Source organism: Rhododendron vialii, chromosome 13a (assembly GCF_030253575.1).
Source record: "Rhododendron vialii isolate Sample 1 chromosome 13a, ASM3025357v1".
NCBI lineage: Eukaryota > Viridiplantae > Streptophyta > Magnoliopsida > Ericales > Ericaceae > Rhododendron > Rhododendron vialii.
This window is the reverse complement of record NC_080569.1, coordinates 1794052-1812641: the sequence shown is the minus strand read 5'-3', so window position 1 is coordinate 1812641 and position 18590 is coordinate 1794052. Positions and strand designations below refer to the sequence as shown.

At 37.3% G+C, this 18590-nt stretch overlaps 3 protein-coding genes across 8 annotated transcripts; 2 read left to right on the top strand and 1 right to left on the bottom strand.

The window, feature by feature from the left end:
• Positions 1-1234: 1234 nt before the first annotated feature.
• LOC131315151 (uncharacterized) lies at positions 1235-5035 on the bottom strand. Its single transcript, XM_058344243.1, has 9 exons — positions 4843-5035; positions 4475-4594; positions 4116-4177; positions 3771-4007; positions 3535-3702; positions 3300-3349; positions 2200-2332; positions 2001-2038; positions 1235-1720 (listed from the first exon to the last, which is right to left on the bottom strand). Exons 1-9 carry the CDS (start codon positions 4919-4921, stop codon positions 1624-1626), a joined length of 984 nt encoding a protein of 327 aa, XP_058200226.1. The 5' UTR covers positions 4922-5035; the 3' UTR covers positions 1235-1623.
• A 1822-nt stretch (positions 5036-6857) lies between these two features.
• On the top strand, positions 6858-11341 carry LOC131315150 (U1 small nuclear ribonucleoprotein C). 3 transcript variants are annotated; one of them, XM_058344241.1, is made up of 7 exons: positions 6859-7076; positions 7166-7257; positions 8857-8891; positions 9000-9042; positions 9704-9745; positions 9834-10074; positions 10878-11341. In XM_058344241.1, the coding sequence occupies exons 3-7, from the start codon at positions 8884-8886 to the stop codon at positions 11132-11134; spliced, it is 591 nt and encodes a 196-aa protein (XP_058200224.1). In that variant the 5' UTR covers positions 6859-7076; positions 7166-7257; positions 8857-8883; the 3' UTR covers positions 11135-11341. The 3 variants fall into 3 exon arrangements, with proteins under 3 accessions (XP_058200225.1, XP_058200224.1, XP_058200222.1); XM_058344242.1 differs by lacking the exon at positions 7166-7257 and having other exon boundaries at positions 6858-7076; XM_058344239.1 differs by having other exon boundaries at positions 6859-7257.
• A 1609-nt stretch (positions 11342-12950) lies between these two features.
• Positions 12951-16250, top strand: LOC131315149 (F-box protein At4g00893-like). 4 transcript variants are annotated; one of them, XM_058344235.1, is made up of 2 exons: positions 12951-13088; positions 14912-16250. In XM_058344235.1, the coding sequence occupies exons 1-2, from the start codon at positions 13060-13062 to the stop codon at positions 15843-15845; spliced, it is 963 nt and encodes a 320-aa protein (XP_058200218.1). In that variant the 5' UTR covers positions 12951-13059; the 3' UTR covers positions 15846-16250. The 4 variants fall into 4 exon arrangements, with proteins under 4 accessions (XP_058200218.1, XP_058200221.1, XP_058200220.1 ...); XM_058344238.1 differs by having other exon boundaries at positions 13074-13198; positions 14883-16250; XM_058344237.1 differs by having other exon boundaries at positions 13076-13198.
• Positions 16251-18590: the final 2340 nt, after the last annotated feature.

Here is an 18590-nt window from a genome sequence, read left to right as displayed (position 1 = left end):
CGATCACACGGAGGCGAATGTTTCTTCCTTTTTTTTTTGTTACTCGTTAATTTTAATCTACTCTATAATCTATTCTAGGGGATTTGGGGAAGTGATGAGTGCTCACGAGAATCGAACTCTACACATATATATAAGAGTATAAGAGAGACACTAACTGCACTTCACTTGCACATGAGGGCGAATGTAAAAACGTCTCTGACACACATTCCAACTTATTAAAATTTGTGAAAGCATTCAAGAATTAATGTGTGACTAAGGTTTGGGGTCACAGCGTGTTTATCCTCGGGCCTCGGTTTCCCCGCCAAATTACAATGCTTACATTTCATGTGCATCCCTTCTTCTTTTTTTGATCCGATGTGCATCCCTTCTAGTTAGGTTACCATTCAACAGTCAAATTAGGTCCATTTTAATTTTTATAGGGTACAGATAACGTTCTATCTATGGGTATTCTATACATATAAAAAAAAAAATTAATAAAAACTTATTTCTCATCTTATACTGTAGACATCAAACAATAAGGATATAAATACATGGGAGTGTGAAGAATCACAACTTGTTTTCTTAAGAATTTGCATAAATAAATATTAACTCAAATAAATTAGAAATTATAAAAATGGATACACACAAAGCAAACAAAGGAAAACCAAAAAGTGTGATTTTCCATTTATCTTCTATACTTTTTAAATTTGATCAGAAAAATGGGTGCACAGGTGTGGTAGCTCCTCACCTTCACCAAAGAGTATTACTCTACCACATCACAACACTATCTAAACGAGACCCATCTCTCTTACGGCGAGCGCGAAGCTAGGGTCCCAACATGCGTGGGTGGCGTTTAGAGTATGTTTATTCCACTATAAAACTGAAAATTGTCCAAACAAGTCCAAGCAGTTTTTGGCATTTCAAACAGGTTCTTTAAATCTTTTAGACAAAACCTTGAAACATCAACAAATAAAAGTTTACAAACGAGAAACCCCAGAGAAGAAAAAGAGTTATCCATGGAACTAATACATCCACTATATGCCCAGTTTTTTTTTTTGGTCCCTTCGGGTGCATCCGATAAAATTGGAACGACACTCTATGCCCAATTTTTAGTTGATACACGCCAATTTCTGTGATCTCTCATACAACTGTAACCTATAAATGTGAGAAGATATTGAAACAGCAATACAGGCAAAAGAGGGAAGTACACCAAGTCTGCAGTGCAATATGTATCTGGGTAACCAAACTCTCAATCAGGGGAAAAATGCACACATTAATCTATTATTATTGTGGTTACAATCATGAGAACAGTACAACAGATCTCAGAACAATCGACTTGTAGGAAATATACATCTCTTTTTCTATGGGTAACCAGAAACCCTCCAGGGGTGGCAAAAATAATACGTTGTTACAACATTTGAAAAAGCCTTTTTGCGACGGGCGACTCGGCTGGAATCAATTTATAGTTCCGAACATTGGAACAGTACGCAAAAATCATTGAATCTGGGAAAAATACTTATGCTGAAAAGACAGTTCTTTCAAACTGGTCTACCAGCCACTTTCACAACATTTCTGCACGAGGAAAACAACTGAACGCTTTGCCTCTGAAATGCCAGTAAAATTACAAACAGGCAGTCCCGCGAACTAAAGTGCCTTCAATCCAGCAACCTCCCGTAGCTTCTCACAGAGTATGAATGTGATCATAGTCTGTGGACTCAATCTAGCAAACATCGCAAAGCCCCTGGAAAAAAATTTAGATGTTAACAACCTGATATTGACGATGGACAAGACTGTACTGGAAATAACAACTGAGTTAATCGAACATGGTATTTTTGGATCATGAATTTGTGAAGGGATTTACCATGCAAAACAATAGGAAATCAAAAAATTAAACATAACTTCTTCACTGAATTATCTTTGTACTTTTCATCGAGGTTTGCATCCTTGTATAAATCTCTTCACCCCTCTATGATCCAATCACAGCCTAATAATTTTATGATGCTGGCAAAATCAAAACTCACCCTTTGTAAAGCCCTCGCAGACCTTCTGTACGGACAACCTGGAATGATACATAATAAGCACGTCAAACAAACTATGCAAAGGGCACCTTATGCGAAATTTTGAGATTTAGGCATTGCGTTGTGCAGAAGAACAGAATTAAGCGAATCCAGTTAGCAGGAGTATGTTGAAACAAGAATCAGACAGAAGAGATATTATTACCTGATAGGCGCAATGAAATCCATTTTTGTAGGTTCCAACAGTTTTAGATTCTCGTTGCAACATGAGGCGGGTTTTAATCATGTCCACGGGTGCGGTAATGAGTGTACTCACCAAGCCTGCTACTGTACTCGAGCTTCATACGTTCAAACCAGTGTTAGATACAGTTTTAAGAAAAGTGGAAAGAGTACTTAGCATTCTGGTTGATTTACGAAATGTTACATGTACCGTAAACTATGTTTACAAATGTAGTTAAACAAGAAAGGGTTAAGAAAATTATGTTTTTGCTATTTCCCTATTTCCCATCTATGTGAAATACTTAAAATATCGCTTTTCTAGCTAATTGGATAGTCCTTTTTTGTAAGTATCCTAACAATTAGAGGATCCGAGTGTCCAAAAGGATACAGGTGTCGGACACATCGACACGGGTACTTGAGTCAAAATGAAGGATCCATGTAACATAGAATTAACGATTACCATTCTTGTTAATTTCCAATTAGCATTCTTGTCGATATAAAAATAGGACATTATTGAGCACTCATGTTTCATACCACTCAAACCAATGATTCAAAACCAATATAAAATGGTGAATACCAGAGAAATGTTATTAACACAGGATTTGTTTCCCCTTTAAATCATGCGATTTTCGCTGGATAGCTTGACATTTATTGGACTCATCTTATAACAACTTATGCATTTTTTGACCCTAGAGGTGACCTAACATGGTATTAGAGCTCTAGTTTCTAGGAGGTCTTGGGTTCAAGTGTTTTTATCTGTATTTAATGACCCATGTTTGCATCCTGCTTCTTTCCATCTCCATGTGCAAGACGGGTTGTACATGAGGGTGTACTTGATATATTAACTTAAGCTTTGAGACTAGAGTTGACACAAGTTATTAAAAGTTTTCATGCTTTGGACATGTATGTACGTGTTTAAGTTTGGGTTACACAGTTGGCCCAATGGGCTAAACTTGGAGATGCCATGTTTTCAACTACGTTTGGTGTTGGATTATCAATATTTGTTTCACCATAACATTAACAAACTCACTAAAACTCTATGGGCAGTCTTGGCAGGTAATTTGGAGTGTGAGTGTGACGCCATACCTTAGATGCAGATAAAACCCTTCTTCAAGAGGTGTCCACCTTATCAAAGCCTGCAACAGAGGATAGTAGGAGAAATCAGGACAGAGATATTTTTACACAAGTGATACAAGAAGACAGAATAAGCAAACCCTATGCCAGTTTCTGACTACAGACTAAACAAGAGTTTAACCATTAGAAACTCTGAAAATTACATCGTGGACATTCAAAGCGAAAAATAGCATGCTTAGAACTTGACCCGCTTGGATTCATCGTAAGTTGCCAATTGTGATGCAGTCAAAGCAGCAGCCCTGGCCATGGCAGGGCCAACCCCCTTCCATAGACCAATTATACCCTCTTCTGAAGCAATTTTGCGTGCTTCTCCTATTACTCCTCTTCTTGAATTTGGATTCATTTGCAAACGTACCTGAAATAAGAAAAGCAAGAAGTAAGGCAAGGTGTAAATCGTTATGGAAAGACTGAAAATGGAAATACCTTCAGAACTTCCACAGGGTTGGTCAGAGCGGTTGCAATGGCACCAGAGAATGCTCCAGACGCAAGCTTAACCAAAACATTGGAGGACTCAAAAGCCATTCCACAGACATACTTCGATGGTTCATACAAGCCTAATCGAAGACCTCCATAAAGAACTGACCTCATAAATGCAGGTGTTAACCCCAAGTACAATGATCTAGGCCCTTCACTTTTCACAAGTTGAACAAAAAGGCCTCCCTACACACATCCATGTACGATTAAACTTCTCGTCAATTTCAGGCATAAACCAGATAATCTAACTGTTTATTTGATAACCAACCAATATAATCATGACTAAATTCATACCATTCCAGTTAAGGGACCCCTTTGCCCAACAAGTTGCATTTGCAACCTAACTTTGAGAACATCTGCATTTCAGATTGAAACAGATCACACATACTATTTGCCTTTATTCTTGTTTTGCTAACTCGTGTTTTTCCTTCTTTTTTGGGGGTAAACCAAATTTCGCGAGAAATCATAATCCTTTCTCTCACCAAATCACTCAATCCAAAGGGGCTTAACATCTATTGGTTTCTCCCCAAATTTCACCATTTTCGGTGTGGTTCTCATTTCTCTTCTTTTTCCTTTCTTTTAACCTTTCTCACCATCTAAACGCCTATAAAGCTCCAAGAACGATTGAAAAAGATACAAAAACAGGAAAGAACCTAAAGGGTGAGTGAAGGCAGTGGCGGCCGCAACAGAAGTTCCGCTTGTACCAAAGTGGTAAACAACATGGGACGCCGATACTCCCCATTTCTCCTCCTTGAGGTTGACATTGACTAATCCTGATACAAAAATTTTACAAAGAACCCACATCACCACAGGAGATGAAAATACCAAAGGATCGCCCAATCGAATCAAAGATCCGGAGAGGAGATACAAAAACAGAGGAACTAATGCTACAGCGAAATGGAGACATAACAAAAGGCATACAACATCGAAGATCTAACGAGAATAATACTAAAAGAAATACACCGATTGGGTTTGTCCATAGAGAGAGAGAGAGAGAGAGAGAGAGAGAGAGAGAGAGAACCTGGGAGTGGATTTTCGCGGGAAGCGGAATTGCCAATGCCATCCATAATTGGCAGCTCTCCTGAATTGTTTGCTCTCATAAGTCAAAAGGTTGAAATAAATGGGCTTCCCGTTCGCCCGAAATCTAGGCTTTTCGTACGGCTGCAAGCCATCGTACGCATCGCCAAGAACCGTGGAGTCATAACGGGGTTAAAGTAGATCACTTTTTGAAGTACAACAATTGAATTCTACCATGATCAAAATAAAAACTACGTAAAACAATTAAAATCTACCATGATAAATAAAAATAAATTATAAATACCACCCCAAAAAGTAGGACATTAAATTGCTTGTAAAGGGTAATTAATACACTCCTTAATTATGTTTACTTTTTTGTACGAATATGTAATCGAATTTTCTTACATAAAAAATCTACACATGAAAGGTAATAGTATAAATTCACATTTAATAGAACATCAAAAGAAGTTCTATGGGAAGTCATTACTTTTTACTAGAAAATAAATTATTTTCAAATTCTCGATGTGAAGAACAATTAATGTAGAAGTAATGGGCCACTTGGTATTACTTCATAAACTAATTTTTTATAGAAAGTTTATTTTTTAAATCAAAAAGTGTCCAGATTGTTTTTCTCTATCACATGACATTTTTATTTGTTGATGAATTTTATTTTATTAAAATTATTATACTTTTTATTATCATCTACTATATTTACAAAAAAAAATAGAAAAGAAAGCAGGTGAGACATTTTAATTAGTCTAATCTTCTTTTTTTCCTTATTTTTATCTAAATAGAAGTAAAAGTCCATACTACAAGTGAAAGAGAAAATGTATAGAATACCGTTAGAGCATCCCATGTTAAAATAATAAAAAATTCACATTTAACCACACAATATTTGATCCTTTTAAAAAACATAAAATAACCTATCATTGCAATCCACGCGGTAAATAAGGTCTCGTTTGATTCGCGGACTAAAAATGATGGGATTAACAGTCATGGGATTAATAGTCCCTGGATTATTTGTCTTGGATTAATTTCATACCTAATTTCACCCAATCCCATGTTTGATTCGCGTGGGATTAATTATGGGATAAGGAATAGTATTTTTTTCAAAAATATTTTTCGAAAAAAGAAAGTTTTGAAAAAGAAACATTTTAAAACAAATAATTTTGGGAAACATTTGTATTACAAGACAATTTGGGAAAAGTTTTTTTAAACTAATTTTTGAAAAAAAAAAACAAATTTCTTTAAAAAGTTGAAAATCGATTTTTGGAAAGAAAAAAAATACTAGTTTTTGAAATTTTTTTTTTTGAAGAAAAAGGTTTTTTAAAACATTTTTCAAACAAATTAGTTTTTGAAATCTTTTTTTGAGAAAAGAAAGTTTTATGAAACATTTTTCGTATTTTTTTAACAAAAATAATTTCTGAAAACATTTTCTGAAAATAATACTAAATAAAATATTTTTGAAAATATTTTTTGCAATCAATCTCAATATCATCGAAATATTTTTGAAAACAATCCCTTCTTTGTTAATCCTACTTTCCCTGGGATTATATAGTACCCCCATATAGGGATAAAATTAATCCTAAAATTAATAATTCTGACAGTTATTTCGGAAACCAAACATAAGATAACTTAGGATTAGATATATTTAGTCATATTCTAGACAGTTAATCTGCAAGAAAATGAACTAGTATACTTTTTCATACTCCTGACCAATGCAAAACTATTACGAGTAGAAAAAGTCCATTTTCAACTGAAACTGATCTTGGATAACTTTTTTGTTGAAAAATTAGCATTTAAGCCGTCTAATTTGTACAAACCTCACCTACATACGCCAAATAAGATTCAAGTGCATCGGACAATTCCAAACTTTGTTATTTTTATTTGTACAGAAGTGGGAGCAAAAAACATACCCGACCGAACCGGCCTAATGGTCAAAGTGAACATGGTTCTACCTTCCATGCAATTAGACTAAAAGAACCCTTAGCCGTATCATTCTAAACCAGGGAAGCAATAAGCATACTCCAAAGCTGACCGAACCGCCTAAGAGTCGCAATGAACAATGGTTCTACGTTATATCCAATTAGACCCAAAGAACTCAAAACCGTATCACTCTAAACCATTGGAGGCCGAAATTGGAACCGGAGAGATTCAACTGTAACGTGTTCACTGCAATTGCTTTCGTCAAAGATTGGCCGCCCTCCAGAGGCGTGGTCACCGACAACACTTCATAAGGTGTGCTTGCTAATAACACTTTCAATTTCAATATACACACGTTTCCACCATCGTCAATTTTACCGCGCTCTCGTTCGCTGTCTTCTTAGTTAGGGCACGAACTGTCTCCTTTCCTCACCCCAAATTGCACCGATCCTTCGATCTCTCGCCCGTCGATTTAGAGCCTGAACAGAGATTTCTGGTACTCTCTCTCTCTCTGTACTTTATGTATATATGCACATATAGTTCTGGATTTGAGGCAGGGAAAGTTGTCCTAGGGAACGATTTGTTAACCGAAACGGTTATGCAGGATTTTGGTGTTTGTGTGGATTGTATGATGTGTTTACATACCCCTTGCCGATAGTGAAAGCATTAGTCATCCAAATGGTATAATCTGCTTTCCTATGGTTAATTTTTGGAAAAATCAAAATGCTAGCCGGTTTCAAAATTTGTCTAACACCAAAAGGAGTGTTTTGGCCACATCTCGTTGACAACTTCCTCCCTGGAGTAGGGTCAAGGGTGATTGGTTGTATGACAGTTCAAAGGAAATATCTTTTTGAAAGGACGATACTGGCATTCTCGTGTTACGGAAATCCGTTTATGTATGCATAAGGAATTGGTTGGTACTTATAAAAAAGGAGAAATGCTAGGTGTAAAGAAAATGGGCAAAGAAAATACCTTTAAAGTGTACATGAACGGCTCAGATGCACTGTTAAGGGTATATGAACGGCTCAGATGCACTGCACAGTGAATCTGAGCCGTTCATATACACTTTAAGGTATTTTCTTTGCCAATTTTTTTTGTCCTTAGCATCCCTCTAAAAAGAGAGGTAGACTTTTTTTTTTTTGAAAGGCTAAATTTTTTATTAATCTCTGAAAAAACAAAGATCAACAGGATAAGGGATGATGGCATCAAATTCCTAACTTGCTAGTTGCTACCCAAACGAGAGATAACAAAAGCTAAGAATTATCCTATACCCACCCGAGATCCAAAACCTAAGTTTGGCAAAAAACCAAATGAAGGAACACCCAAAGGAACAAAGCCCATACCTAAAAGGGTCTAAAAACCCAAATAATACAATCAACACATTTAGGGGAAATGACGGCCAATAATGTGTTTTGATAAATAACTCCTGCCAATGACATTTTTAGCATTAACAATTGTTCTCAGTATGTCCTTGGCGGGTATTAATTATCAAAATACGTCATGGGCCGTCATTTTCCCACACATTTATTCGGCCGAAGCCCAACACCTAAATGGGTCTAAAATACCCAGAGCTATACAATTCAGAGAGTAAAAAAGCCTAATTGCCCAAATCTATAAAATCAGCTCCAACTGGGAAGGGTCAGCCCAATGGCCCAACCCAAAACCAACGCCAAACCCTAGCCACATCACCGAGCTGCCACTCCGCCATCCTCGCCATACCGCCGAGCAACATCCAAACCCAGGCGCTTCAACCACCACCCATCACCGATTAACAGCGGCACGCAGTGCCGGTTCGTACGGACCGACCGTCGCCCAAAAACCCACGCCACCACCGCCACCGTTGCACAGCACCACACAAAACCAGGCCGTACCCTAAAATGACCAGATCTCGGTAATAACAATACCGACAACGCCTCCCATCCCCGGAGCCCCAAGACCGCCACATAGCCGCCACATAATTGACGAAGAGGTAGACATAATTGACGAAGATGAATAATTTGCATTAAGCCTCTGTATTGGCATTTGTTTCCCTCATTTATGTTTATTCCATTTTTTATTTCTGGGCTTATGATTCTATCCCCTTCAAAATTTTCAGGTCATTTGGCTCTCTCTGTACACAACCATGCCGCGGTACGCATTGTTTATTTTGTAAATGTAATCATGATTATAGGCTTAATATTGTATCTTGTTTTGAAAGTTCATAGAGATTTCTCGTCTCTTGTTTTGTTGTTTTTACAGGTATTATTGTGACTATTGTGACACTTACCTGACACATGACTCGGTAAGCTGTTTTCCACTATCATCAAGTTATTGTCTTTCTTAGTTACTTATCGGTATATTGTGATAACTGCGTAGATATATATATGTTTACAAGGAGAAGAAGAGATAAGTGAGACAACTATTTACTGCAATATTTTTGTTTTGGTTGCATTTTAGAACAATCCATAATATCCCGATCCCATCCCATAGCAAAGAGTTCAATCTCCTATCCATAAGGGTTGAACCGCTACCTCCCTGCACAATGTACAATTGCACATTCGCCAGGCCAACGGCCCCGGTTTACTATACTTGTTGAAATGCACAACATAACCCTTGAAGATTTTCAAGGCTTGGCTACAGATTACCTGATGTCTTAGTCATGTCTCTCTTCAAGATTTGTGACCCTTGCAGCAGATTTCCCATATGCCTAAACCACCATAAATTTATGCCAACCCCCCTCCTCAACAGCACCATTAAAGTCATCTTTACAATAAGATTATTTTTAGAGTTTACGGTTTCTGGAAAAAGTCCCTAACCACGATATACTGTTTTTTGCAAGCCTTAGTTATTGTTGAGGTTTTAAATAGTTATTTCGTAGTCTTATATTTCAAGCCACCCTCCCTTTGCTCTTACAACCACCTTAAAGTTTATATATGGATTATTCTCTCTCTCTGTTCTTTCAGCCTTCTGTTAGAAAACAGCACAATGCAGGGTACAAACACAAGGTATATTCTTCAAGCATGCTTCTCTCTATTTTCTGATGGGTGGAAAAATGCCACATTTTTACAATTCTCTCATTCGTGTTCTGTGAAGGCGAACGTCAGAACCTATTATCAGCAATTTGAGGCACAACAAAATCAAAGTTTGATCGACCAAAAGATCAAGGAACATCTCGGGCAAACTGCTGTGTACCAGCAAGTTGGTCCTGCATACAACCAAATGAGGCCCCGTTTGCCTATTCTTCCTACTCCCATGATGCCTGGCCAATTTCCTGTTAATTCACTACCTGGAGTTCGACCACCAGTCTTCCCAAGACCACTTCCTGGTACACCAGGTAAACAGGGTATTATGCATATATTTTCGAAGATATATATTTGTATAAACTGTGTATTGTTTAAGCATGACATGTATTGGGGGAGTGTAAAGTATGGACACAAATTCATTGACCCCCAGCTGCTATCAACATCTTTTCGTAATCTGAAACTGTTGGTGCATGCAGTTATTGCATGTGGTTGCATTTGCATGTACGTCCTATAATTTTGTGGTACTTGATTCTATCTCTATGCCAAACTGCCTGCTTGTAATTTAGTTACTTTCACTGTGGATGAGGCTGGGCATGTAAGGAATATTACTTCTTTTACTTGAGGGGATATACCATTAGGAGACATGATGTTCAGGACTGGCAATATGGTTTTTCTGTCTCTTACCGCTGGTGAAAAAAGAACTGTTTTGAAACGAATTGAAGTTGATTGGGATTGTTAAGGTTGCGAATATCTCCATATGACTTTTATCTAGAATATACCCTTCAATGTGTTCTCCATCTGGATATTTAGATTTATGCTGTTGATCTATATGACATTTTATACTGATTTTATGTGGTCACATTGACTAGCAAGCTCCTGTGTATGCACATTGACTAGCAAGCTCCTGTGTATGCAACTATGCTTCTGATTTAAGCGGGCAATTATTTTTTCGGGTATGCTTTTAAGCATATTATGCTTGATCAAATTACCGGCACTATGTTCTCAATAGATTTATCCAATTGCTGTCCATATGTAGTCAGAAAGGTGCAATGTAATGTGTCATCTATCTTGCTCTGTGGGAAATGTTTCCCCTGATTTCTGTTGACATTGTCAGGTTACATGTCTGCTCCTATGATGCCACCAATGGTGGCACCACCTGGTGCTCCAATGCCCGGTCAAGTTAATGGTCCCCCAAGACTACCAACAATGAGTGGCCCCACAGGAGTTCCTGGAAGCATGGCGGCACCCACTGCTAGTGGTCCCGCCTCAATGGTTTTTCCAGTTACATATCAGGCTTCTTCAGCGGCACCCACAAGTGGAGGTGGCGGTGGTTTCGATTTGAATGCTCAGCCTCCTGAGGCTAATCATTAGACTGTCGTTTTTTTCATAATATTGGATCTACGAGCGGTATGATGTTTTCGAGCTAAAAAACATGGTGCAAGGAAGGTGGACTATGTCATCGAAGGAGAGTAGATCACTGCCTTTTGTCTGCAGTAGTAGTTTAAGGTTGCTTTTGTGTTTGTCTGTGTGATTTTGGTTATTTCAAACAGTGACTATATGAATCTTCATCATTTCATCTGTCCGTCCTTTCATATATCTCTCTTCATTTATTTGCATGGTACTTTGTCATTGCGACAATAATGCTGTCGTTACAGGGAACTAGGAAGGCAAACTGGAAGCATTGCATAGACTCGTAGTGCAAGTCCTGTTTCATATTGTGCTACATTTGCATGAACACAGTCTGTTTTTATTTTAATCATGGTATTGTACTCTGGTGGAACCTGGGCAGTTGGTGCAACGATTGTATAGTAGGTGCAGTAAAATTGTTAGTTCAACTCCCAAGGTGATGAAGTTGATATACCTTGTGAACCACTGACCTGGCCAGTTAGCACAACGGTTGTGGTACTGGGTTGGCTTAAGGTCATGTCAGTGTATACATTTCTTTCAAAGTACAATAAAAAAGAAGAAAAGAACCATCAAAAAGTGCAATGTAATTACTATTAAAGAGGAACACTCTTTTTTATTTACGTGGAACTCTAGGTGAATAGGGTCTCAAGTTCTGAACCCAAAATGTTGACCAGATCAGGATTGGATTTCTCCATGTACAGCCCATGTTTTTTGGACCGGCCCGTAATTTCCACCTCCAATATACCCAAATAATAATTACAATTGAAGGTTTGGGTTAAAATATTGATTTATTTCTAAAGACAAAAGTGATGTGGAAAGCGTATTTGATTGATATAATTGTTTTATACAAATGCTCAACTCAGCCAGCTTTACAAGTGAACTAGGTCACAGCCCAGATGAAAGGGACCATTCAGTCTCAAATCATGTTAATATGTTATCAAGAAATTATAGAGAAGCCTCGCCATTTGATTTTATATCTTCCTTCACAAAACAGTTTAAAGATGGCTTTGTATTTAATACTCCAGTTTTTAGTTTTCACCGTTTCTATTGGATGTGATCTCCACATGCATTAGTGATTCAAGGTGTGTGGGCCTTACATATCTCGTGCATGTGTCGTGCACTTATGTAAATTGTTTATGGTTGTAGCATTTTAGTTTCTTTGGATATGTCGTTTCCATAGTTTCAACAATAACGGATCAAAAAAAAAATAGTTTCAACAATAACTTGATTCTCTCTTATCAATTGAACGTACTAGAATCAAGATTTACTTACAATGTATAGTTGTGAAGACCGTTTCTGTTTTCTTAAAACGTTCATTTATTATATTGTACCCAAAAAAAAAACTCATCAGAATTCACAAAATATATGGGCCGAGGTGGTAAGGAGCCGGTCCTCCAACTTATAATAATAAGGCGTGATATATATTTACTACATTACTGTCACGTATTCGGAGCAAATACTTAAAATTTCATCCATAACCAAAATATGCACATGGTAGTTTACTTATGCACGATGGCATGACACTGTCATTGATACATGCAATTTCTTGTGATTTCGTTTTCCAATTTGTAAAAAGGAAAAAAAAAATCTATAAAGACTAGAAGAACTCAAATTAATTTTCTATCTTGTTTTACAATTTTCTTCCCCCTAATATTCTATATCGTTTTCCAATTTTTTTTTCATGAGGCCTTTATTTTTTTTCCCAAAAAGGGCTCCTTATCATTGGAATATAGACCATTTGTTGTTTGGTGACACTAGTAGTATAAAAAGGAGTCCAACGTGACCCTTTAGGTGTCTCCTAGTCAACCCATAGGATAAGTGATTAGTCCCCTTATTTCTCTCTAATCATATTTATCTACTAAAAGGTTCTTAGACTCTTCTCAATTCAGATGTCTCTTCCTCCATCGAAAAGGCAAAGGTAAGCCCAAAGTTTTGCGTATACAAAACAATAGGGTTAGCTCTGTTGTTAACAGTCCCTGATTTCTCTGGGCAAAACTATCTGGAATTGGTATAGACATTCCTATTGAGGTAACAAGCGCCAAGGTACTGTTGGGTTTTGGAATCCGGATCTTAATTCGTTTGTATGGTTTTATTCGACTTGATATCTACTTCTTTAGTAATTTTTTTCCTGTTTTACAGATTGTGAATGTGAGTATTTTTAATCTAAAACGGGCTTTTTAAGTTTGAACAAATAAAGAAGGAATCAATCGCACAAATGACTTGTTTCCATTCGTCGCACATAATCAAATCTAATTTGTGTAAAGTGATTATTATGCTAAATGTATCAAGGATAGATAACGATACATAAATTAAAAGATTCATGAAGGGTTTGGTTTTTCTTGATCATGGAATTGGTATAAACATTCCTATTGAGTTAAAACATACCAAGTTCTTTTTGAGTTAGATTTACTGTTGGGTTTTGGAAACCGGATCTTAATTCGTTTATATGATTTTATTTAATTTGATATCTACTAATTTTTTTTACATTTTCTAGATTGTGAATGTGAGTTGTTTTAATCTAAAACGGGCTTTTTAAATTTGGACAAATAAAGAACGAATCGATTGCACAGATGACTTGTTTTCACACATTACACATAATCAAATTTGATTTGTGTAAAGTAATTGTTATGCTAAATGTTTTGAAATAAATAGCGATACATAACTTTAAAGATTCACGAGGCATTTGAATTTTCTTGATCTTTATACATCGATCTTAGGGTGTCAATTGATGATCCTCGTTATCTGTCTCTCCATACTATTTTTTCAAACTAACAAATATGAATATCTTTTTCATTTTAATTTCAATAGTTTGTCATCATGAAGGTATGATTTGGCATTGAGAAGGTATGATTTGGCATCATGAAAATAATGCTACTTATGAAATGGAAAACGTATGCCAAAAAAAGGACTCAATTTCTGTTCCATATCAACCTGTCAAAAACGATCATTTTCTTATTTTACGAAAAAGTCCAACACTTTTATCCTCTATTGTTGAATTAAATATACTTGTGTAAAGTCATGTGTCCTCTCCCGAAGAGATTATTTGGTGCTCCTGTAACAATGCTCTAGGGAGTTAGTTTTGTTCACCCTCCACTTAAAAGGGTGAACATTACTCTCTTTCTTATTGGTTGAAATGATGTGAATCCCACCACAAAGTGATGTCATGCTTAACAAAAAGTGTATTGCATGATAAATATGATATCATTTTGTGATGAGATCCACACAATTTTAACCAATAAGAGCCAATAAGAAGGAGGGTAATGTTCAAAGAGGATGAACAAAATTGCACTCTGCTCCAAGGGTCTTTCTCACCACACTTGTGTGAGATCCATATATTCTACTATAATGAATTCCATGCAAATGTGTGGTGTCAATTGTGGGAGGCCTTTTGGAGCATTGCCCCAGCCAGAAGCACCAAAATAATTTCCCCCTCTTCCATGTCCTTAGTCCATAGAGCCGCAGGGTCACCTTCTTGAACCCTAGAAGCTAAGGGGCAATTCTCACCATTGTCACCCCATATATTAGGCCATTATCCCGATTAACATAATATTAGTAAATATTTATGCTGCCAAGTTTTCGAGATTTCAATATTCTAGATTTTGTGTTTCCTTATGCGTACTTTCTTTATTGGTTAAGATTTTCTTGGTTACCAAGTTGTGTTTTGTTTTCACAACTTCATTAACATTTCCATCTCTTTGTTTCTTCTTCACAGTTGGACCCTTTTGAATTTTTTCCTTGCAGCAATACCGTGATCATGGGAAACACTGGCGACTACAAAGTCGAAACAAGGTCATGGTCCGATCTCCCTCACGAGCTCCTGGCCCCGGTCGCGGATGGCTTAGGCATAATCGAGCTCCTTGGTTTCCGTGGCACATGCAAGGACTGGCGCTCTGCTTCCTCGACCGCCTCAGCTGAGATCGAATCCTCTCCACATCGCAAGCCTTGGTTCCTGCTCTACGCGGAGGGAAATCCACAATGCCAACTCTGCAATGTCTCTGCAAGAACTCAGTACTCCATCAACATCCCTGAATTGGAAGAATCAGCTTGCCTTGCATCGAACCACGGTTGGCTCCTCCTATTCAACAAAGGATCAATCCTCTTTTTCTGCCCATTCTCCCGTGAGAAAATAGAGCTTCCGGATTTCCCCCACTCGGAAATATCGGACCATGTTGCTGTATTTTCAGCTCCGCCCACCTCCAAGAAGTGCACTCTTTGCGTCATTAACCGCAAAGACGAACACGATATGGAGCTGAACATTCTCAAACGCGGGGAGCAAAAATGGGATAAAGTCTACTATCCCGACGAAGAAAGGATGGATAAGGTTGTGGGCGTGGGTTTTCGGGATAAATGTTTCTATTTCTTTGACAAAGACAAAAAGGTATTGACATACAAGAAGAAGGAGTGGGAAATTTACAGGATAGTAGTGGATTCAAAAGCCCCTGCTGTTATTCTGCCGTTTCATAGCCACAGGAGCTGTCTCATGGGCAATGGGATTCTGAAAACTTGGTTGAATTTGGGGGAGGATGTTTCAATTTCTACGTGTGGGACGCGTTATGGTGACGATATTGTCCACAACGAGAACGTTGAGGCTTCGAAAGAGGGCGAAACCCGGAAGCTGAAAGGGATATGGATTCATCCTCGGTTCCTTCAAGCTCCTTCAAATCAGTGCTGGTGATCTCTTTTAAGGGTTTGCCTATATTACCTACGTATAAGTTTATAAAGCCTTCTATATTTTCCATTGGTGACTCCGTAGGGATTTGTTGGACCCTGATTTATATTGCAGAGTGTGGTATTTGAATAAGTCAATTGGCATTTTCTAAGATGAGAATTGGAGATTATTAAGATGGACTGGGGGCTCTGCCCTCCCTATTGAGGGACAACACCTGCTGTCCCGGCCGAGCGGGGGCATGGAATGTGTCTTGAAAATAAGTTACGTGCACTGGTTTTGGTTAAAGTTACTGCAGGTTTAGAAAATAGCAAATAATTTGAGACTTCTCTTTCCTTGCTACTATTTGTTCTTTATTTGTCTCTAGAAGTTTGGTGATGAAGTTTATCACCAGCTTCAATCAGGTTTTCTACCTTGTTTGAGTTGCTATACTCAAGCATCTACGTCTAATCTTTTTTTCATCAATCAATCAATCAATATATACTTTTTTTCACATGATGATATTTTTCAGCCAGCTTCCAAATCCCCAATCTTAATTTTCAAAAGAAAATTCATTTCATTTTTTGAAAGATACCCGATTCGGTGATACCCATTTAATAATTTTCTACCCTACGAGGGTTGTCTCCACTTGTTAGGGGGTTTGTTCCCACCCTGGAGATATGAGTTCAATTATCGAGGGTAGGCCAATCGATTGCAATGTGAAAGTCCATGTGGATAGTCTCATGGACGAGACCAGTGGTTTGCTTTTGCTTCCTAACAGCTTCTAACTTCTTTCTGTGAGTGTTGATTCTCTGTGGTCAGCCTTAGGTGAATTGGTCTTATCCCATTTGGACGCGGGCATACCTCTTGTGTGTTAGGAAAAAAACTTCTGTGATAATTTTCCGAAGAAAAAAAATAAACCCAAGGCTGAGTTTTGTAACCTTTTTTTGTCTCAAACTTTGTTGTAAATTTTTTTACTTTCCGCAATTTTTTGTTGGGTTTTTCGTCATAATTTTTTTGACTAATCATTCGTCTCAACGAAAGCAATCAGAAAAGTATAAAAATGTTTACTAAAAGTTTAAATAAAACGACACTTTAGACAAAAAAACAGTTGTTTGGTCTTTTTTTCGTCTTTAGTAAACCTTTGTTTTTTTTGCTTTTGATCGTAATTTTTTACTTTTTAGACTCCTCTCATTGAGATGAATAATTAATCTGAAAAAATATGACTCAAATTTAACAAAAATTTAGAAAAGACAAATAAAACACACAAAACGAAAAAGATAAAAAAGTTTAAAAGAACTCAGCTTAAATGTCTCGACTCATTAACCCTTTCCAATGTGGCGAGCGTCCAATCATTTGCATTTTTTTGGGTCAATCGATAGAAGAGATTATTTACATCACATATGAAGTACAAAATATAAACTCTGGACTAATATCAAATGTGAGAGTACACGAGATAACCAAACCAAACAACTCAACCAATACATGAAATAAGTTCATAATATGGTAGAAAGAAAGAAACAAAAAGAAAAATGATATTGGCACTTCAAAAATTGATGGAGGCACTCCAAAAAATTGATGGAGGTACTCCAAAAAATAAAAGAAAGTGACTTTAAAATTATACTAATTTTAAAGTGCATGCATCAATTTTTAGAATGTCAACGTCAGTCTCCAAGAAAAATCCCATCCGAAGGGGACTCCGAGTCCCTGCAGTGCCTCAAAATGACTGCAATTTGCAGTTCCAATAAAACGGTGGCGTTTTAGGCCAAGTTGGGATATTACATTTTTACTGTATTAAACAACCCTACCCCTCTCCCCTCTGTCAACAGTGTTGACTCAACCCTGTTTTTCTTTCTCTCTCTACGATATCGAGAGTCGAGACTCTCACACACACACTCTCTCTCTCTCTCTCGTCCTTTAATTCTCTTCTTTGATTTCTCATGCAATTTTTCTTTCTACACTTCGAGAAATTTTTCAGTGCCGGGTGGGCACGGCCACATGTTGCCCTTGCATCATCTCGCCTGTCCAATGAAGTTTTAGACGGCCCAGATCTATTCGGCTACCGAAGGATATTTTAATCCTTTCACACTTTAAAACAGCCGAACTGATTTGAGCCGTCCAAAACTTCATTGAACGGCCGAGATGGTGCCAAGGCACCACGTGGCTGGTGCCCACCCGGCACTGAAAATTTTTTCCTACACTTTACCTTTCTAAAAGGTACAGGAGCAGTCATAATTAATGATAATATCCGAAGAACAAGAACAATTTTGAGCAAAAGCTTTGATGAAATTTGATCTTTGATTGGGTTTTTCCCATCAGTTCTAGTAATTCACTCTAGTTTACTAAAAAAATTTCTCTGAATCTCATTTTAAATAAAATACGGACTTTCTATTTTCTTTCATTTCTTGATCAAATTTCGATGATCCAACCCGCTCAATGTGTTTAGAACGTGATTTTAAGAGTATCCGCGAAAAATCAGCAAAAAAATGACCTGGAAGGATTTGATTTGAGCAGTTTTTATTTGAACCATTTGATAAAAAAACAAACAAAAACTGCTCGGATCAAGCCCTTTCCTATCTTTTTTTTTTTGCTATTTTTTTTGGGTACCTTTAAAATTACGTTCTAAACATATTGAGCAGCTCGGATCATCGCAAATTGGTCGAAAAAGGAACGTCCTTAACTTGACAAGGTAAAAGCGCCCTTATAAGAAATTTTGTGAAGGGTTGGATATTACTTGGTTCTCTCTCTTCTTCTAGAATTACTAGATTTTATGAA